A 23,223-nucleotide genomic window follows, 5' to 3' on the forward strand; every position below is an offset into this window, starting at 1 on the left:
TGTACAACAATATCACCTTTTGCGCCCTGAAAAGATGATATCTGCTCTACAACGCTATCAACTTTTCCCCCTGGCAGACATACCCTGGTCCTGTTCCACCTATCTTTCTTACATAGTATATTCCCCGTCTCCCTGACAATAGAGTCACCAACAACTACTAGTTCCTTTGGGACCAGCGCATTCTGCCTTGGAGATTGCCTCTGTGTTGCCTGATGCGCAGGAGTGAGCTCTGTCGTTGAGTTGGGCAGCTGAGAGCTTGATGGGCCCCTCATATTAATTTCTTCGAGGGCATTTACCCTACACCTCAAGCTCTCATAAACGCCCATCAGAACGCTGAGTTGGCGCCTAATTTCTTGACCCTCCAGACACCTAGCCCACACAAAGGCATCCTTCTCGGCTAGATCATGTCCTGTTTTAGAAAGGTCGGCAAACATTTCACATTTGGCACATTTTTTGAGACTTTTATGGGTTGGAGGATCGTCCCCTTCGTTTTTTCCCCGAGCCACAGCACTCTCGCTAGTCTGTGATCTTTGCTTCGCAGCTCTAGTCTGAGTCATGGTTTCCATTTAAATACAATTTAATTAACAATGAAATTTAATAAGATTAATAATATTTTTGATTAATTGATAATACTGTACTAAGCTACTGATTAATTGATAATACTGTACTAAGTACTAACTTCCAAAAATCGCTGGTTAAAATCAAAATAAGAAGCTAACGAACGCTACTAAAACTAATATCTCTGTAAAAGACAATGTACTATGTTATTTAACGAAGAATACGGTAAAAATTAAAAATACTTATCCCTTTAGAGTAGCCCAAAATCCACTGACTCTTTGAAATAGGGTATAAAGTTTTCTCGCTGATGGTGATGCAAGCCACTTCTGTCGTATCTTTTCAACTAATGCAAATATTTTGGAAAGTTCAGCTTTGTTTCCATTCTTTCTCTTTTATATATTCCAATGACTTTTCTATTACTGAAAATGCTATTCATAATTTTAGTAATGAAAGCGCACTACAAGGTACCTTCCTACTTATACTCATTAATTCATATTTATTTACTCATATAGTTGATAATCACTCTATACATTTCAGGATATCACAATGCCACCAGTGGAATCTATTATCCTCAACCAAGAATACGCCCAGTGCCTACACACTAATTTGTTAGTTCGTAGCTGCAACTGAATATTAAAACTCTCAGTACTTTGAGATTCAGAAAGATTGAATTTTTTTTAAAACGCGCCAGTTTCAATGTTCAGCTTAGCATAATCCACTTCTGTAATATAAGAAGGGCAAGAGAATTCTTCATACCGAATGAAAAGAAGGACACTTCCTAAAAAGACAACTGTCAGAGATAACTCCAATATCCAATTGAGTCCTGAACCAAATTTATTAAAGCTCACTTACAATCCTAAAAACATTCCTCTCCTCAATACCCAAGTTTTAAATTCCTCACTTATAAAGCTTATCCTCTTTTACAAGATCTGATCAACATCAAAAATAACGATGCATGGATTTGCTTTGGAGCCTTTTAACTAACAGCTGAAGGGTTAGAATCCATCATTTCAAAGATCGCAGGTGCTCCCAACTTGTACAACAGAGCTGTTCCTAGTTTCAGTGATAGTTTTGTCCAATCTTGATCTCATCTCTTCAAGGATTACTTCTTTAATATCTCCACTTGAACAACTAGACATTATCCCTGCCTTAAAAACTATCGTAGGAATTCAGTTATATAATCTGACCCAGAATTTTGTATCACTTCACTTTGCATTAAGCTATTAAGCGCTAATAAGTGTTAAACTTACACTTCAGGTAGGTTTAACACTTAATAGCCATGGGGTTTCGTGTTATTCTTTTTTCCGCAAAAGCAATAATAAATATTTAAAAAGCAACTAAGGGTAAGATGGTAGATGCTTATTGACCTAGTGGGAGAGGGAAAATAACCTAAAACTTTAACCAAACACAGTTTTGGCGCTTGTCTTCTTACCATCATGGAAAATCCAAATAGTTGCAAAAACAGTAGTGGGGCACATGGCAGGTTCGCGCACCCAATTTCTATAAGTGAACTATAAGCCTGCGCATGTAACACAAAAGCATCGTCACCATCCTTCCCATACCGCGTAGAAAAGGCACAGGTTCGAATCCCCGTCAATGACATAAGGAACTTTTATGGGCTTTTTTTCACTCCTTGGCTGAGTTAGTCGGTCTCAGTCGTAGATACCAAGTTTTTTCTGCCAGGAACTCAGGTTTTTCATCAAGTAAACGGGGAGGGGAAGAAATATACCTTTGGAGCATAGTTCTTCTCCCTATTTGGTTGAAGAAAGAGACCTGATAGTGGCTAACTCAGCCATTTTGTGAAAAAGGCCCATAAAAATTCGTCCTGTCATGGGATTCGGTCGTTTACACCCACTATGAGGAACATGGCGATTATATGAGCTGTGCTACCGTAAAAGGTAAATGCCAAGGTAGCACAAATTTCATCAGCTGCAGTGCACCATTCCAAATTTGAAATTTTTTGGACAATTTTGAAGTATTTCTTAGTACCATTAAACCTAGCGCGCCATCTAAAGAAATATGGTGACTGGGTGTTTTGCAGCATCATTTCTGACAATATCAGTGTGAGAACTTGACAGACGCCTTTATGAAAGAAGAACAAACTAATGTGCAGTGATCCTTAGTCGAGAAACTCATAATTGCACAAGGAGACATGAAATATAACATATTATCTCGAGCCATGCTTGGCATTTGAACTTTCTCGTGGCAATGCTTAATGTGAAAAGACATTGAACAAGGTGAGAGGAACGAAAATTTAGTTTAGTCCTGGTCTATTTTAAAGATGCATCTATGTACAATGAGAATTACCCTTCATGGGTATAAATTACTCAGGCTTTCTGGGATGGAAAGCTTCTATAAGTTATTAACATAAACAACCAAAATTTCTTTAACATCGAAAATACAGCATTGAGTAACAGAGTCGTCCTCATCTTATCGGACGTCATCGGTATTCGAGAACTTTGAGGGGACCTCTCTTTTTTTTTGTAAATAATATTTGTAACTCCGTTTGTATCCTACTGTATTACCTTGCATGTATATTATAAAATTTCCAATAAATTATTATCATTTATAATTAAATAATAATAGACATTAAATGGGTATGCAGCAGCCATTATCAATACACTGCAGGATGGTAGCTTCCTCAACAATCCATGTTGTTGGAAGTGGACCATAATCTACCACGCTGGTTCAGTTTGTGTTGGCAGATCGACTGTGTTTAGCAATCAGTGGCTTGAACCCATGTCAATTCAAACAGCTTGCACTGCACTGACCACTCGGCTACGAGGCCTCTTAAACATTACAATTTGTTTATTAACAGAGTGGCCACAAAAGAGCAAAATTCAATCAGAGTGCGCCCATATAAATAATCGGTTATAATAATAAACTAAATGGTAAATCACAAAATAAGTTCGGCTTACAAAATTTATTAATTATAAAATATTAAAGATCTTGGCATTACCTTTGACTCAAAAGGTAATTAATTATTCTTACGATATTCACTTCCTTTACTGCTATCAAAATGTCAGACATGTTAATAAGAAATTTCTAATGTTTAGTATTAAAAGCAATATAAAATATAGTAAAAAAAAGTTTCTAAAGCCAAATAGTTTAACGAATTTCCATATTTAGAATCAGCGTTAAGCAGTGACATTAATATAGAATTGAAACGTCTTAAACGAGTTTAATATTAAGCAGATCTTACCTCTTGTACATCAAAAGATGAAATATCTTATAAATTTTCGACCGTCTGCATCTGAAGGGATTGATAAAAGCAATGAAAGATTCACTTTTTAGTAAGACGAGTTTTGTGACATCAAAGAATTTTAAAAATGCACTTTTTGTTTACTTTCTTCCCAGTTATAAACACGCGACACCGAAAACAAAAGAAACGATATCCGAGAACAATGGCATGTCACGGACACTCCATCTAACCATGTCGAAATGAAAACATAATGTTCAAATCAGATACGCCAGGGAAGAACACGAAGAACATAAAGGACGGAAATAAATATATTAAAAGTGGAAATGATAAGATTACGTATACGTTTTGTTTAGATTTTTGTGTTAAGTGTCCATCACTAAACTTATGTTGAGCTGGCACAACTTGTTAACCGAATTTAACACTGGTAGAAGTGTGCTTTCCTTTTCTCTCCTTGTTATATCTGTCCTTTTATATATATATATATATATCTTTCTTTATAAGTTTGTTATTTTAGAGCTTTATACACCTCAGTCAACAATCCACTAAGGTGCCCACTTACCAGACCCAGCAGTCAACATATTCCAGGTCCTTTCTCACAGGGCAATAAGACATTCACATTTGTTCGCCTATTTCATCGTCACGTAAGGTGCCCTTTTGCAGATTCAATCTTTGAACCATTTTAAGAGGTCTGATGTGTTCTTGAGGGCACAGTCTTTATACTTGGATAAAGTATAAAGACTCTTTATACAATATACCAAGCGTTGTGTTTCAATTGCCTTATATAGTGGTATCCTGATCTCACTACCTCTACAAAGAAATTATCGACAAATCATCGAAAGGACACCATGGGCCTTCAATGCCTCCTATCTGCACTGGTCGGAAAACTTATTGTCTACCAAATCCCTTTCTTTCTCTACTGTTTTTAATTCAACTTAACCATATCAATAAATTATTTTGGGATTACTGTTCCGAAATTGTAAGATCTTGTATTTCTCTGCATTTTCTTGACCACCCTTGAAGCCTATTCGAAGTCTTTCTAAAGGAAAGCTTCGGGTACTGGCCATTCAATGCTTTGAAAATCTTCACATGATCTGAAAATTCTAACATCAAGTCCTCAAATCCTTCGTTGATATCATTTATGAAAATCAGAAACAAAGTGTTTCTGTAATCCTTTGGATCCTATTTCAAACTTAGACCACTTGGAAGAGTACCATTAATCACGATCCTCTGATTCCTATCCAACAGCCACCCCACGATCCATGGAGTAATCTCTCGTCAGGGACTAAATCAAACGCTTTGCTAAATCCAAATAATATTGAAATTATTTTTACATCCAGCTGAAAAGTAATAACTAGGTTATTTTCTTTAACAAAACCGTGTTAGGTATCTTTCAGAATTCTATTTCTATATAAATGTCCTCGAATTATGGCACTTTTTATCACTGCCACCATGATTTTCCCTACCACTCAATTCATGCTGTTCGGTCTGTAGTTACTCTCTTCACTCTTAGAACCGTCTTCATGTAATGATCATACATTGGTACTTCTTCGATCTAGAAGAATCTCTCCAGAATCCGATTTTGCCCTCAAAATTAACCTTAATGGTTCAATGTACACTGTCGCCACCTCCGTCAAAATTCCTGCATAAAAGCCATGAACTCCAGAATCCTAACCTAACCATTTTATTTATTAAAAACGTTTGTCCCCCGTACTGAATTTTCCTCTCACTTGTTCTAATCAAAGCGTGGTAAATTAATATCAACCATAATAAGACATTAACACCTGCTCGCCTATTTCATCGTCATCTAAGGTGCTTTTATCGTACTCTTCACAAACGTTTGGTCTGTGGCATATCCCACTCTCACTTTACTTTTCATCGAACTACTTCGCACCACACAGATGGCATGCATGTTTTGAACATGGGAATATATTTTTTCGCAATCAAGCTGCTTTTCACAAAAAGCATTTCCACCCCATCTATCAAGAAACTCATCAGTGCATATTTCTGAGTTTATGATTGTAAAGAGAATTAAGATTAAGAAAGAAAGGATGGCGAAATTACATAACTGAATAATCGCGCTTTTGTTGCCAACGTGTACAATCCGGTCCCCATTATTGTCAAGTTCAGGGATTCAGATAATAGGATTATACTGGATTTAGCAGTAGTAGTAGTATTAGTAGTAAAGACAGGTAATACTTTTCAAGTTTACTTTTTAAATAGAAGGGAACAGGGAAGATATATTACTGTCATTATTATAAGTACATACGCTTGCACGTAAAATTATCCAGGAAGGATTTAGGTTTAAGTAAAAAGTGATGACAAAACAAAGAACAAAGCTGCCAGTTGGTAAAATGGAAGCTTATGGGAATAAGTGGACGATGTAAACAGGACTTTCTAGAAGACCTTCAAGACCTTCATCAAGAAGACGATGACTGGAAGTCGTTGAACCGCTTATGGCATTCAGACACATTGGATTAATACAAGTTACAGATAAAAAGAAAGGTTAATGCTACTAACGGAACTGGTTGGTAACTGTCAGCCTACTGGACAATTTCTGTACCACTGTTGGAGGAAGTTTGAACAAAAACATACCACTTTCGCTTATTTTTAAAGACAGCCAACCTCACCACAAATACACAGTCCTGGACTTTATTGCCACCTCATATGTACATATAAATTAAATAGCCGGGTTTTAATAATAAATGTTTCGTATTTCAGCCTCAATTGCTCATGATAAATATCAAATTTTGTTCAATATTGTAAAAAAATAACCCCAAATCTTGAATCTTACGATCATACTGAAAATGAAAATTGCAGTCAGGTTACTTTGGAAGGAACTGTTGTCTCATAGGTAGGACAATACTAAGAAAACGAATGCGTCGAGAAATATTAACAAGAAGGAACCCATGGTTAAAACGCTGGATTAGCGTTGTAATCCAGTTGATTTCTGGTGTAAAAGCTAGCACCAGAAATCAACTGGCAACTTGGGCAAACCATGGTCTTAGGATGTTTCAAGACTGGGTTATCACGCAGGCTTCAAATATCTGAAGTAAAAAATAAATTGATCTTTCTCAACGCTAATTTTCAGATACCAAGACCTCCTGTTGTGAAAATAGCTAGCACTGTCGTCAGACTCTACCCAAAAGTGAAGTACCTGGATATAATTATAGACAGAAAACTTACTTTCCATCCTCATCTTGTCCTTATCTCTCTCTCTCTGCAAAAATACGCAAATACACAGCAATGATAACTAGAATCTGTCGTTCTGACTGGGGGTCAAAGAAAAGGCACTAGCTCTTCTTTACAAAGTCATATTCTTACTAATCGCTTATTATGGAGAAGTGGTTTGGTTTACTCCGTAATAAATAGAAACTAAACTCCAACCAGAGAGATGCGCAGATCTAAGTTTTTTATGAAAACCTCAAAGACGAAAGATATTAGAACCTGTAATATTCAGTACCGTGCGAGGGATGAAAGTTGAGAAGATGAACGAAGAAATATATTGGCATTAGACTTGAATTTCTGTAGATTACAATTTTCAGAAAACACGCGTGAAGGGAGTTTGTTCTAGAAAACGGAAGTGGAAGGGATAAATGAGGAAAAAGAAAAGTTGGTTCTATGAGTTTGAAGTTGGACAGTAAAAGGATGCTCACTGGTTGTGGCACGTGTTTGGACAGGTTTGGAAGAGTGAGAGGGGGAATTATAGAAGCCAATACAGAAGAACAGTGCCCATGGAAGTATCTTTAGAAAAGGCAGCATGACGTAGAAACAGAATGCCTACTAGACAGAGATTGGAAATATCGTGTAAGAGATGGGTCATTAATTAACCTAACTGCCCTCTTTTGAATGGAAGCTTTAGTACTAAGAGAGGTTATGGGGCACCGCCTTAGGTGTGAGAACAATATTACCTCATAGGGAGGATCTGAATTTGCACAGTGTGAGTAGCTGTTTAAAAAAAAAAAAGAAACGACTGTAGAGAAAGATAAAACCGTTTTTCATGTTCAGGGGAAGCAATATTTGTGATTTGCTTGTGCCAAGAGAGTCTTGGTAATCCCTAATAAAGATATGTGATCTTGTCTAGAAATCGGAGTGATGTTGAAGATAAGAATAGGATCAATAGAATCCTTTCTAGTACAGGCAACTCTCGGTTTACGAACGAGTTCCATTCCAAGATGTTGTTCGTTACGTGTACCTTGCATTCCTGAGCTTTCACAATACGTATCGTATACATTAGCAGTAAAATTCAGCTGATGCATTTTAATGCATTTAAACCATGCACTGAACATCGAATGGTCTATACAGTACGTTTTATTATAATGTATGTATGCGTTATGATTTATCGTATACGATACGTAACGTGAAATAAAATAAAAAAGAATACAAAAACAAGATATCGTACTTGTTAATTTTAATTAAATACATAAACAGTTACAAAACAGAAATAAAGAAAATCAGTACTAACATAATATATGTACTATACATATATACGTATCCAACTTTTATTCGTCAATACCTTCATCTGAGTTCAATATTTTCCACATAAGTGCAGATGAGGTAGATGGAAGGGCGTCTGATAATGAAGAAACAGCTGGGTTTTCCACTTTTTAAAAATATGTTTTTATAAAAGATTGCACAGTTAGTTTCTTTTTTTTCTTCTTAAAAAAGCTCACTGTCAGACAGTCATAAACGCCTCTTTTCACTTTTGCAATTCTTTCCATATTTGCGTCTTCTTCTTCAAACATTGCCAATCCCTCATCAACTATTTCATCGGTTGTAAATTAATCAAAATGCAAGTCCAAAACTCTCTCACATCAGTCCCATCAAGGTCGAGGTCCATTTTATTGCCCAGTTCATCAAAATCCTGATAATTATTGAAATAAATACATTTTTTTAAAAGTTTATTTGTTTAAATCTTACAATTATGTTCACCATACGTTTGGCATTTCGTTTTATAAGGAACTCTTCTATTGGCGACTTTAAGAAATTTTAGGTGATTGTGACATTCGTTATAGCGAATATGCGTAAACCGAGAGTTGCCTGTATTAGTACTAGACTAATATTCGAAGGAAACCACATGCTTTACTTCATAGGAAAAAAAGTAGAGAAGAAAATACAAATTATGACATTCCCTCTTCATGTAAATAACAACTCTTGTGACCTTGTGATTTTCGTCAAACTGTCAGCCTCAACTACCTGTGGAGGCAACCTGTTTCACTATTGAATAAATCGCTGGCTATAAAAACACTTCCCACAATCTAGTCTAAACCTATGGTCTACTCTGGTCTAAACCCCTTCCCAATAATTTCAATTTATGGCCCATAGTTCTGGAATTCTTCGTAATAATGAAAATCCCGCCTTCATTCATTTTGCTCACCCTCTGAGAGCCTTATAAACCCCAATTTAGTTCCCTCTAAGGTGTCAAGAGGGAAGAGTTGTGCCAAGCTCTGTAGCCCACACGGCGAGATCTTTTACCGATCTCACCATGCTAGCTGCCCATCTTTGGATCCTTGCAAGAAGCTCAGTGTTTTCTTTTTCCGCATTTGAAACACCATGTCCACACTTGGACAGAAAAGAAAGTCTAATTGTTCCAAGTGATTATTGAAGTTGGGAGAACGATTGGGACAACAGGTGAATTTTACAGATGGGGTAGAGAGAAAGAAAGGGATTTTAGGCCTGAGAAAAATGAAAATCCAAGTTACTACGTCTCCAACAGGCAATATCAGAGCGGCCATATGCACAATAATCTATCAGCGAATAATTAGGACAACTGAGACGATCAAGGTGGAATCAAACAATAACTGGAATTCTGTCAGAAAAACTCCATGGGGTTTGGCAGACTGCAAGTGGAAATACACATCACTCAGATTGAAGACACCATATATGGTTGTAAAATGAATGTCAAATGAGTGTCAAATATAGTGACGCCACCTATGGTTGTTAAATTAATGAGGAAATGTTTAGGAGGTTTAGATCTTTTCGGAGATAATTTTTTTTAACAGTTTGTGTAATCATTATCTATTCAGTAACAAGAAAAGGTGGAGGGATTTGATGTAGGCAGTAATGAAATTTTTGGATATGGTGTACTCACGGCAAGAATACCCAGCTCCTTGACATACCGTAGCCTCGACAATGCCAGCCCCACATACATAATACTTGGACTCTCTCATATTTGGCAGAGTTGATTCGGCAAGATTTTTCACTAACTGATCCGGATGCCTCCTACAGAGTTACAAATGGGTTCGGACTATCTAGATAGTCCTGTGGACTATTTAGAGGTCTGCGTGCGAACACCGTTTGAGAGCTGTACCCTCCAAATCTAAGGAAGGTTGGATCTCGCTATGTTGCCCATCATAACCCCAAATGTCATCGTTCACATTGCATGGTGGAAGAGATGTGTTGGGGTTGTTGGGACTTTTCTCTGAAAATCAACCATACGTTTCACCATTTCAAGCGTCTAATAAACAAAGTGATAGTATTGCACTGGTTGATGACAATCGACTACCTAATGGCGGGTATGTCCTCACGGACACTCCACCTGACCTTGTCTATATGAAAAACACAATGTTCAAATCAGATACACAAGGGAAGAACATGAAGGAATATAAAGGAAGTATCTTGTGAATGGGGAGGCCATTCATTAGGCTGATTTCACTGTCATATTCCTGGAACCAGTTGTGTATAATGCTGGTGTTGTGACATAGCATATTCTTCTGTTGATACTAAGTGTGCGTACTCTCTGTCTCTTGTCCTGTGGAGTTTTTTATCTTTGGGAATTTTAGCATATATACTTTGGTATATAGACTAGACTAAAATTCCCAAAGATGACGGTATTCAAACTTAGTCCTTTTCCACACTGTGAGGGAAGACGGTTGTTATGATCTCTTTGCTATCCGACAGGGCGCATAGAATAATTGAAATGTATAACTTTGAAGATTACTAAATTAATTATTTTATAAAAAAAAAAGTGGAAATCTATACCAGATGATTCAATAAACGGTGTGCGAGAAAAAAAGTAAATAATTTCATGCGGTTAAAGATCACTGTACACGATTCAGGTTTTGACATGTGGAAACGGTAATTACTGTTAAAACAGGTGTACTACATGTCGAGCGCAGTCGCAAGTGAGTTAAATCGATGTGGTCTGCCGAGTTTCATGCTGAAAAAAAATAATTTAAATGTTTTTCCCATAAAACGTCAACCACCAAAAATCCTTTCAAACATTGATATTTCAATTCCATTTTGATGTCTAGGATACAGTCTGCACTGTGTCATGCAGTCTAAATACATCAAGTGAACTCTTATTGAGTAACCTTCACGAAGCCTAGAACAGGTTTTCTTGACATATATTTTCTACAAATTTTCTTTAAATATGTCTATTACACTCTTCGCCACTCTTCCTAGCTTTGTTCGGATTAAAATACTTCCGGTTGTACTTCACGTCAGAAGGACATGGTTGAAGTAGGCTGGAACCGGTAGCTTGCTGATGAGTGAATGAATAATTATTACTAAATGGTTGTCATACAGGATAAGAAAAGTGTAGGCCAACTGTAAGCAAGGAGACAGAGGAAGGAGTGAGGCACGATTATTTCCAAAGCACCAAGAAAGCTCATCTTCGACTGCAACTGTATAAATTGCAGCTGAAATTATGGAGAAAGGTAAATAAATAAATGAAAATAAAAAAAAACCATTCATCTACCAGAAAAAAGGGGGGAAGGTTTCTGTTTTAACAACAAAGATTACTACGAACCTACACGCTTTAAATTCTTTTCCGGAAAACAATAATACTATTTTAAGGCATACTATGAGAAGTCTTTTTCAAAGAGCAGTATCTATACATTCTTTGCCAGATTCGTAGCCATTTCCTCCTTGTCGATGAGGGATATGTCTGGTCTGCTCTGCGGGTGCGTCTTGTCCGTTATTATGGCGCGGTCTCAGTAGAGTCGGGGAAACTAGTATGACCTCGAGTTCGCGCTTGTAATACGGTACACTTTGTTTGATAAACTGGTATTTTTGCGCTAGCTTCTGATCCTGGACTGTTTATAAGTGTACTCTGTCTGGATTACCTTGCATTCCGCGGTGATGAGCTGCATTGTTTCTAAGGGCAGGTGGCATTGTCCACCTGTGTCAACTATCACACTCAAAGGCGGTCCTTGCTGGTGTATTTCCTGTAGTACCTGGTGTAGATTACTGGTCTTGGAGGGCAAGCATGAATCCTTCTGTCTGAGAAGAGTCTCTTACATGTGATCCATGCATTCGAAGCAAGCTTATCTATATAGTTTAGATAGAGATCACTTTAATGTCTACCATGGAGTGTCTTCTTCGCCCAACTTTCAGTATGTATATTAAATCTGTAAATTTCGTGCGTTCTTTTGTCGATTTCTTTGTTTACTGGGCAAAAAACCCGCGTTTCGTTCAGAAAAGCAAGTTTTTCATGGTTTTTCGCCATATTTCCATACTGCCCATCTTTCGCTCATCTGGCACCAACTAAATCAGCCACATTAGGAAAAATAGCCCATAAAATTTACTTACGGTATCGACAGGAATCGAATTCAGGTCTTTTACTCCTGGTGTGCGGAAGACGGTGATAAACTATCAGTCCACTAGAGTATTACTCTACTGAACTGGTAGTTTAATATCATCTTTTTATTTTTTTCCAACAACAGGGAAAAATTATTCATTACTCCACAGAACTGATTTCCAATATATGGATCAATTATAACCTTTCATGTATCACCAGCGATATCAGTTTGTAAGGAGAAGGGAACGGCTCAATTGATCCAATCAAAGGAAATGGTTTTTACGAAGTAACGAACCTGGCTACAGCCTATTCAGATCTAATGGGAGGATGAGTGCAGAAGAAGCCCGAAGAACGTATGCAACCGTAGTGCATTATGCCAACAATGAATTTCAGACGAGGCTGAGTTATTGAGAGGACTGTCTTCTCGTGGTATGATCCAGGACCTTTGGTGGTTGTGCGGGAAAATATGAACGCCGATGCTTATCTTAATATTCTGAAAAATTACATGCTCTCTATGACGTAAGAATTCGTTGATACAGATCCATGTTTCTTTCAACTGGATAATACCACATGTCATACCGATGGTGCTGTTGTAGTAGGGTTTTAGGAACATCAGCCACTAAGGCCATATCGTTCCGTATACAGTATAGTGTCTGTAAATTGCGAGTGTTCGTGGCCGATTTTCTGTTTGCTGGACGAAAATCTCGCGTTTCAGAAAGAAAAATCATGCTACCCGCGTCTGAAACCAACTAAATTAGCCAAGTTGTGAAACCTATGTAAGATATATGGTATGAACTGGGACGTCCAGGCGAAGGCTAGACCAACACATTCCAGATTAGTATATCTGAACTGATCATTGTTCTTTAGGAGAAATGGAAGGCTGACCCCTGCAATCGTTGATGGAAAGCCTATCCAGGTGGGTAGAGATTGTCTTAGCTGCCAAACGGAGAATGTCACTATCGAATTAGTAGCAATGGCATAAGTATGAACCCAGGGGTGTGAAGGATAATTTTGGTAGGTTGTGTCCACTGAAGTAGCTTGCATTGCACCTACCTAGTATTAGGTAGGTGCAATGGCAGAATCATTCCTTTTCTAAGAGGTCCTACACACGTTCAACTGGGTAAATCAGCACCTGTGAAACCTTGAAGTGTAGAGCGTTGGGTTGATGAAAGATACCTTAAAAAAAGGAAAAGTATGAGCGATTAGGTGTTTTTTTTTTGAAGATTCAAAAACAGTCAGCTTTCGTCTGTTACTTAGCCATTATAATGGAATAATAAGAATGCATTACATCACTATAGTTAATGCCAGGATTTTTAGATTTGTACCGATTATTGTTTCTTTAGATTGGCAAAGTTGTGACTAGGTATAGAATTTTTCCATTTTCATTTCTACTGCATTCATATCTGCACTTCGCTTTACAATAATTTAACACAAACACTGAAACCAATCAGTAATTCCAAAATTGTCATCACTATCTATTTCACACATATATTACAGCTAAAATAATAGGGTTTGTAGTAAGTTTAAATTAATTTCAGTTGATTTTACTCGATTTTCAAATTGTTCCGATGTATCAAGTTAGGATCACTTGGGATTTTCTTTTCCTCGATTTCTCGATGATCTCCTATGCACGGTGAGGGTGCATATTTTTTGAGGGACGAAACGTGCTTGCCTTTAAGATATGCTTGAATGTAAAAGTTGATAAACAGGATCAAGAACGTTCCATTCAAAAATACTTCCAGCAGGCAAAATGCGACAGGAAATCGGCAATTTTGGAATAAGATAATCTGCAGGAAATATGCAGCTATAAGGAATAGTTGTACCTAAAAGAAAGAAAAAATAACGATTTATTTTATTGTTAATCAGAAATGGGAAGATAGATGACGTTCTCTTCATATTTCATGAAAAATTAGACTTAGTATTCTCAGCTAAAATTGTTTTAAATAATTACGGAATCTGATTCTTATTTAGAAAAGTAAAATTGATTTGCAGTTGTAGTTGATTTTCCCTCGTACTGGACGGATATCTCTAGTTTCTGGGGAAAAGCCATGCAACCCTGGCTTGAGGCTGAATAATTAGCTACATTGTGAAAAATGTCCATGAAAATGTACTTGTCTAGGTTCGGATTGCATCACTGACGAGATTCGAACCCGGGCCTTTTCCACCCAGTGTGGGATGAACACTTTTTAAATTATGCAGATAAACGCCAATCAATGTAGTGATGCAAATGTATCGTTGTATAGTATCAGGTTGTGTTATTCGTGTTATGACTGTCCACTTAGCACAAACAGCTAAAAATTGCTACCAGTTGGTTGCCATCCCTGGCATGGGAAGCAAGAGTTCTACAGTGCTGTCAGTTGCACACATATGAAGTTCTTGTCCCAGCAAAATACCCTTTTCATGGAAGGGCATTAAAAATTCCTCAACTCATGTGATGAAATGGAATGTCAATAGTCAGTATCAGTAAAATAGTCACGAGATTAAACTGTAGAACCAAGAAAAATACATCAACTTCAGCTTGAATTGTACAGAAGGCATGCGAAAACTACTTGATGACTTGTTGATGTATTATACGACCTATTGACTTGTTGATGTACCATACCACTTGATGACTATTTGACGTATTATGGCATAGTATTTAGGGTTAGGTGCTACCAGTGGTTTTCCACATCTGCACCATATGTACTCTGTAATGGAATGCACAACTATTGCATAAGCCAGAAAAATGTGGTGTCTTGTTTATGTAGTATTGTGTTATGTTGCCTTAGTTGCTAATGCTCCTAAGAACCAAATAACATTGTGTTATGTTCTGTTGTTGTGTCCCTGGCTACTTGGCAGCAGGGTCCCTACTGAGACCCTACGATGCCCGCTACCACCACTGGGAGATGAGCCAGGCTGCCCTCATTCTCTGGCTTATCTCCCCAAGGGTCGCCTGAACTTCCTGGATGGAGACCAAATAAAAAAAAAAGTGAAGAGAGTGGGGAAGATCGTACACTTGGTGGAGTCAAAGTAGGCAAAAGGAGGAGAATGAGGAAAGAAGGTATCCTCCAGCGGAAAGAAGAGGTGGGAAGGGAGAAGTAGGAATCACCCATGGTCTGGGTGATTCCTACCCAGACCAGGGGAGGAAAAAGAGTCACACACCGTAGGCCGGGGAGGGGAGGCCAGCTTGCAGAACAAGGGAGATCTGCAAAGTTGGGTAGGTGCAATGGGAAGTGTGTGAGTTTGATTGATTTCAGCTTAATGCCATCATTCCTACGAGGAAGATGTCTAGTTAGGTGTTCATGCAGTTCTGATAGTGGCCGGTGATGAAGGAAGAGCAGCTACGAGGAGAGATCATAGCGGTTTCAGGAACGTCTGCTCTGGATGTCTATGTTGTGGAATCACACGTGGAGAGATGATACCAAAGCCTTTTGAAGACTGCTGAAGCATACCTGCTAAAAGCTAAAAACGCTTCTTTTGATTTTAACAGGTTGCACTTCGACTAAGTGTGGTTAAATTTAGATCCAGTAACAGTTGATTGCGTAGGTCCAGATAAATGTTAAACCAGTGCATTGCATGGTGCCAAACCTGCAGTTCTCCACATACATAATGATCATCGTTTTCAACCCCAAATTCCTGAAGTCGCTTTTTGAACGACCAATTTCCTGTCAGATGAAAAGTAGTACGTAAATTAGGGAAGAACCAGCCAAGACTTTATTTGTTGAGGTAGGAGATACTAGGTGGAAATAGCTTGGTAATACTGCCTTTGGTGGAATCATCCCAACTGATTTGCCAGAGGGAAGCAAGGTGCTGCCAAGTACGCCGGAGTTCTTGTTTCAAATCTGCATCGACAATAGTTTTTATCCCCAGGAAGTCAGTTTCTTTGTTCTTTCTGATAGCATGGGAAAGCCCTGTGAAGACCGCTTAGTGGTCAAGGGGAATACAGCCTGTTAGTACTTATAGTGCCGCTGTTGATGTCGTTCTACAAGCCCGAGTCATTTTTATATAACATCAACCGTTGTATCTACACGATAACGTTCCTAGTGCTGATGATGGACAAACGATGGCACCATACAGCAGCGCCGTATGTTACGAACGGTACAAAAACAGCTGAATATAAAGAATGTGGAGTGCAGGTCCCTTAAGACCCCAGTCTTTGCGGGTGAAGCGAGCAAGCATATTGATATAATTTTTGGCTTTTTATTTAATGGACTTTAGATGTGACATGAAAGTTCTGCGATCATCTAGGGTAACACCTAAATATTTGAATGAACGTTGACATCATGATCGAGAAGCAGAAGGGATGACAGCACATGAGCAAAAGATGCAAGAAGCAATTGACCACAGTTACTGCAGTCATAGAGCAAACCTATAAAAAGCATCGGAACCTATATACAGCCTATCGACTATTGCAAGCCTTCGGCTCAAACTTGCTGATAGAGAGTGAAAATCTTTAAAGTCAAACCAACATTGAGACACTACCTAGAAGCAACCATGGCGAAATGGAGGAACACCATCATGGTGGAGAACATCACTACCAGGCCGATCCCCATCAGGAGAGGAATCCTCGAAGGAAACGCCCAGACACCACTATGGTTCTATCTAGCACTGAAAACACTGTCATGCACAATAACAGCAGGTACAGACATACCATAAAACAAGGAAGGTAGAATAGAACCTGTATGATCTATCTCATACATAAGTGGATGTCACCTAAATCTGTGCGGCAAGCGAGAATCAATCCCATATTTATTTATATATATAGACAGAAAGGTAGGCAAAGAAGACACACCATGGCAGACCCTACAATGACCTCCATTGTGACGACATAGATAAGATGGCTTCCAACGCTTGGCCCATGAACGGGAACCTCCTCCCATTGGCTGAATGATTCATGCTCGCCATCCAAGATCAGGTAATCAACAACAGGAACTAAGGAAATACATCGCCAAGCAGCACGGAAAGACAGAAAACACATGTCGACGATGTCACTTGTCCCCAGAAACCATCCAGCACATCACCGCAAGATGCAGGGTGATCATTCAGAGGAAGTACACTCACAGACACAACGAGGTCGCAGGATAATACACTGGAAGCTAGACCAAAAATACCACTTAATCAGAGAACGTGTACCATATTAAAAATAAGAACTCTGGGCCATCATAGAGACCCCTATCAGAAACTGTAGTGAGACCGCGCCATAATAACGTTCCCGCACAACAGACCAGAAGGAAAGGGCTACCTACTTAATCGACATATCGGTGCACAACACCAGCAAACCCAAGAAAACACACGATGAAAATATTAGGAGGCATACAGACCTAAACAGGAAGTCAAAGAAATATGGCATATGGAACAAATAATGACTATCCCATTACTGTGTTAACCACTGACATGATAGAATAGAATCGGCATACGAACCTAGCAGCAGTAGACCTTGCAGAGAACACTATCATTCAACTCCACTATTTTTTCATTACATATGTACTTGTCTATGGTGGCACCCAGACTAACGTCCATCTCCACCGGTATATTCTGTGTTCAAGCATTCTACTAATGGGTCTGAAGTGTAAAGTGTGTGTTAAAGTGTGTGTAATATATTATAAGAAAAAAAACAGGCCTCTCTGCTACCAGGGAGCAGGGACCACCTAATCCGTTACCTGTTGCCTATCCCTATGCACGTGAAGCCCGGTCAAGGGTCTCCTTCACTGTCTGTGCTGTTTGCACTAACACCCCGCACCCACCGGTCGTAGTGCAATGTACCTGTGGGGGCCAAAATCCCACTGAAAAAAAACCCGCCCCAAACCCATTATATAAAAAAAAAAACAACTCAAACGAGTTTGAAACTGGAGAGAAAAAAAATAATAAAAAAAAAATAAATAATAATAATAAAAATAATAAAGAAAATAATAAAAAAATATTTTTTTTATTTATAAAAAAATAAATATAAAAAATAAATAAAAATAAAATAAATACAGAAATAAAAAAATAAATAAATAAATAAATAAATTAATTAATTAATTAATAATAAATAAATAAATTAATAATAATAAATAAATTAAGTAAAAATAATAAAAAAATAAAAAAATAAATAAATAAATTAATAAATTAATTAATTAATAATAAATAAATAAATTAATAATAATAAATAAATTAAGTAAAAATAATAAATAAATAAATAAAGAAAATAATAAATAAATAAAAAGAAAATAATAAATTAATAAATAAATAAAAAGAAAATAAAAAAACAACCTGCAAGAGTTTAAATCGCGCATCAGTTTTCTTTCTGATGCCTGCAAAAGCAGTTGAAGAGGGGGGAAAAATCCTCCAGCAAAGCTGCAGGGAAAAAAAAAAAAAATGTACAATTCTAATCTATATTAACCAGTCCAGATAGCTGTAGCAGGTGGGCAGGAGCAGCATTGCATAGCACACGCTTCTTGATTAGACTGGGGTTCGAGCCTGTGATCACCAAATGCGGAAATGTCAGGGAATGACCACTGCATATCCCCGGAGCAATATGGCCTTAGTTATTAATGATCCAAAAAACAAACAAGAGATAGCTGTTTTATTTTTTTTCAATACATTTCTACAAAATTCCTGGAATACTGAAAAATTCTCTGAACCTTGTACCCATTGAGCTTCAGTTCCTCGATTAAAATCTGGTATAATTGATCTTAAATTACGCCTAAATTCCTCATAAAGAGGACAATCATAAAAAACATGTTCCCATGTTTCGGGTAATCTACATATACAGAAAGGATCCTCCTCCAAACCTAAGACACATAACTTATATTTAAGTGAACCATGCTCTGTGATTATATAAGAGGCTTCCATGCAGAGAAAGAACCATTTATTATGTTTATTTCCAATATTAAAACATACTTCAGGAATAAAAAGCCTGGTTACAGCACCAGTCCAGCTGGTGCTCCAACGTTCTTGCCATATTCCTGTTAACTACAATAAAATATTTTTTGCTCTCTCTCTCTCTCTTCCGATGAATCAAAATATCATTTGTAATTCCCATGATTGTAACTTGTCTGTCTTTCCTTAAAAAGCAACTAAAGTTCTATATACAATATACAAATCCAAGGGCAGTGCCCAGCAAGCACTTGAAGGGCATTAGTCGATACTGTCTTACACACTCTCAAAGTTGGTAATAAAATAAACGCTGTAATGAATTCAGCTTATTTTTCAACTTGGCATTGCTTAAACACTTAAACCAGATAGAGGCAGCGTAAGCTACAATGGGTAAAAATAGCCGTATTGTAAAAACTGAGTACCCTATTACCGAGTACCCAGTCTTTCCTGGTAATCTAGACTATAGAGGCTATGTATTTCTTTACTTTACCACTTAAGTATTCCAAGTGGGGTGTAAAAAATAGTCATCCAACAAAATCCCTAAGTATTTGACCTTAGACACCAAAGGTATCTGTTCACTATTAATAATTAATTGTAGTGGTCTCCTGTAGTCCAGTTTACCTTTCAATAACATCATTACAGTCTTATTAGAAGAAATCCTGAGTTTATTATTCATAGTTCAATTCATCAGGCTTATCAACTACCCCTTCTAGTTTACCATCAATTACTCGTCTGGAATTCCCCTGCACACGCAGCACCAGGTCGTTCGCATATGCCAAAACATTGGGGTACCAAACCGTATCGAAAGCCCCTACAAAATCTATGAAGAGGGCTAGGACATACTTAAAATTAGAAGTAGCAAAATCTACAAGATTTTGCTACTTCCAAGTGGGGTGTAAAAAATAAATTGTCATCCAACAAAATCCCTAAGTATTTGACCTGAGACACCAAAGGTATCTGTTCACTATTAATAATTAATTGTAGTGGTCTCCTGTAGTCCAGTTTACCTTTCAATAACATCATTACAGTCTTATTAGAAGAAATCCTGAGTTTATTATTTATAGTCCAATTCATCAGGCTTATCAACTACCCCTTCTAATTTACCATCAATTACGTGTTCCACAGAGGATGCTATTCATGAGAATAGCATCCTCTGTGGAACATTTCTTTTTAAATCCGTATTGACAGGAAAAATCCAATTTTCATTGTACAAAATAAAAGTTTCAAGTCTTATTAGCAATAACCATTCAAAAATCTTCCCCAGGTTTGCAAGCAACGATACAGGCCTATAATCTCTCGGATCAGTTAATGGTTTATGAAGCAGCTTCAATAGGGCTATCTTCCAAGACCTTGGGAATATACCCTGAAGGAAACATTTATTAAACATATTTAACATTATTTCTGGAAACAGCTCAACAAATTTAACAATACTATTATTTTCAATTCTATCAAGACCAGGTGTTTTGTTTACAAACACCAGATTCAACTGCAAAAAGCCTTGATCCTTAACATCTGTAGGACAATAAGAGAGTTCCTCGACCAACACTAATAATAGTATTAACCGGACATAACGCCACCTCACCCAATTTGTACTGTTACAAATTGCATAGGATGGTGTTGGTTGCCCATTTTGTCTTTGCAGCAAGTCAGTAGATAGGTCTGCAGCTACATCCAACAACAAAACGACTCCGTTAAGGAAGGGATCGACATCCGCTTTGGATAGCTCTATCCTAATCCACACTGATTGTAATGTTGTGAGTCTTAACTGGCTGTTTTAATAGAGTTTTAGGATGTAAGATGTGAATCTTACAAATATGGAAAGTTGGTTTATGGGAAGATTTTCTTTTGTGATTTGGGAATAAATTATTCTTTGACATGGTAAATCCTTGATATGGAAAGGAAAATTTTCGACATTACAGAGATGCATATATGGCAAGAATACTGGATTTAGAAATAAGCGATTATAGATGTGCAAACTGAATAGCACTCAAATGGAAGAGAAAGTAACATATAAATGTGAATGCGTGGGAAAAGGGGTGAACTGTCAGGTAACCAAAGGCAGCCGCCCATACTAGGAAGGAGTGGTCATTAGTGAACAGGCAGAAAAGAGTTACTAGAAACAGAAAAATGGGACAGTGAAATGTGAGTGATTAAGAAACGTTTCATCTACAGGGCATCTGGACATAAGTCTCGATGGGCTAGCGATTGGGTCGAAAAAGACACAGAGTCACTGTGGTGACCTTTTGGTAAGTTGACAACATTTTACAAATATGAAAACATGAAATGGCTATCCTGGGAGACGATGGCAGACGTGAAAGGTTTGTGCTGCCTTGAGAACTAGAGAAGGAAATTATGGGAACAAAGCTTGGTTTGCACAAGGGAAAAAAGGGTTATGGTAAATTTTCAACAAATAGAAAAAGAGGGAAAATTAGAGAATTCTTGGAAATGGTGTAGAGTCCTATGGGAGGAGGTTCAAACGACGGAGAAAAAGTTGGGGGTGGTGACTGTGAAGAGAATACGGAAGTGGCAAAAAGAGTGATCGTGGAGATAGAGTGAGAAAAGTGATTTTGGCAGTGCAGAAATGTAGGGAGTGCAAAAAGGGCCCTAGACAGTAATGGGGAAAATAGTTAAGAGTATCATGTAAAGGGAAGTTCAAATATGATAAGCAAAAAAGTTATGAAAGATGGTTAAGTGAACCAGGAAAGGAAACGCCTTTTTGAAGAACGATACTTTTTGACTGACCCATAGTAAAGGTGGAGTTGTGTATTTAGAGCAAGAAGTTCAGGGGATCAAGGATGCCAGACCTAAGCAGCCAAGATTTCCGGAAAATTATCTGAAGCAGAGTCAGGACGAAGCAAATGAAGGAAAGCCCAAGATGGCAGCCTGGAGAGAGAGCTTAAGATGAAACCCTGAAACCTCCCTGGAGAAGAAGAGAAGGAAGTGGTGAGCGATATATTAGGTATATTCTAAGTTAAAAAGAAGGACTGTTAATTAAATAATAGGGCAATTAATGAAAGGGGTAGTACTAGAATAAAGAAAGATTCTGAACATGATTTAAATTATAGATAATTAAGTAATATGAGCAAAGCTGAACATGGTGTATGAGAAAAGCTGAACATGGTGTTGTAATAGATGAAACTGGTGTACAAATAGCTATAGCGTATTAGAAAGGGAAGTAAATAGATTAAGAAAGATTCTGAATATGCTTTAAATGATAGATAATTAAGTTATATGAACAACTCTGAATACAGTGTTTTAATTTATGGAAATTTGTGTACAAGTAGTGTAGCTGAACGATTAGTAACAAGTAGGGACTTTAGGGTACTGAAGATTGGTCTACAAAAATATTGTAACAGTGTGGGGAGAACAAAGAGCTGAATGATGAATGTAGCATATTTGATTATTACTATATGAAACAGTATTGTATCGAAGAGTAAAGAAAAAGAGGTAAAGTGAATGTATAAGTGTTACGAGTTAATTAGGGTATAAGACAAGAAGAATGAACCAGGTGTTTTTATTTAATTGTCAAATCAGGATAACTGGTGAAGGGAAACTGTAATAAGAATAATATGCAAGGTGTCAACTTTGTATATCATAATCATATGCTATCTAGTTCAATTGTATATTATGTTGCATATATGCATGTAATGAATTTCATGTTTTATTTTCACTTTGAATCCAGTTATTCTCAATAACACACGCCTTGCTTGCCTAGTTAAGAGCTTGCCTAGTTAAGTTAAGGTGGTCTCAGACAACTGTCGTTGTGTTTGTTGAACTTCTAAACTAATTACTTCCAAATAGGAGAGGAATGCATTCGCATAGGTATTGAGTTACGGTACTTGGAGTGAAAAATAAACTTATCCTCTTCGTAAGATAGTAATTAAATAACTCATCATCCAACCATTTCTTTTGCGGAAAATTATTTTGTAATACTTACTATCTGTAGTTCAGTGAGGTACTTTTTCCACCAAAGATATTTCTGCATATGTGGTCCTATTGCCGCCAAGGCATAATATGTATACATAAAACAATGCACAAAACTATTCAGAAAAGCAGAAAATATGGAACTGCCACCTGAAAAAAAAAAAAGAAAACCATCATGAAAATG

At 37.4% G+C, this 23,223-nt stretch overlaps 1 protein-coding gene across 1 annotated transcript in view; it reads right to left on the minus strand.

The window, feature by feature from the left end:
* The window catches only part of LOC150091692 (uncharacterized), a 163,626-nt gene that overhangs the window by 73,842 nt on the left and 66,561 nt on the right, over nt 1-23,223 (minus strand). Inside the window, exons 7-8 of the mRNA XM_090369286.1 lie at nt 23,053-23,189; nt 13,827-14,101 (exon numbers count right to left, since the gene is read on the minus strand). Coding sequence (XP_090225412.1) covers nt 13,827-14,101; nt 23,053-23,189 — 412 coding nt within the window. The remainder of the gene's footprint in view (nt 1-13,826; nt 14,102-23,052; nt 23,190-23,223) is intronic.

This window comes from Mastigoproctus giganteus, chromosome 1 (genome assembly GCF_048544385.1).
Source record: "Mastigoproctus giganteus isolate SK-2022 chromosome 1, ASM4854438v1, whole genome shotgun sequence".
Classification (NCBI taxonomy): Eukaryota; Metazoa; Arthropoda; class Arachnida; order Uropygi; family Thelyphonidae; genus Mastigoproctus; species Mastigoproctus giganteus.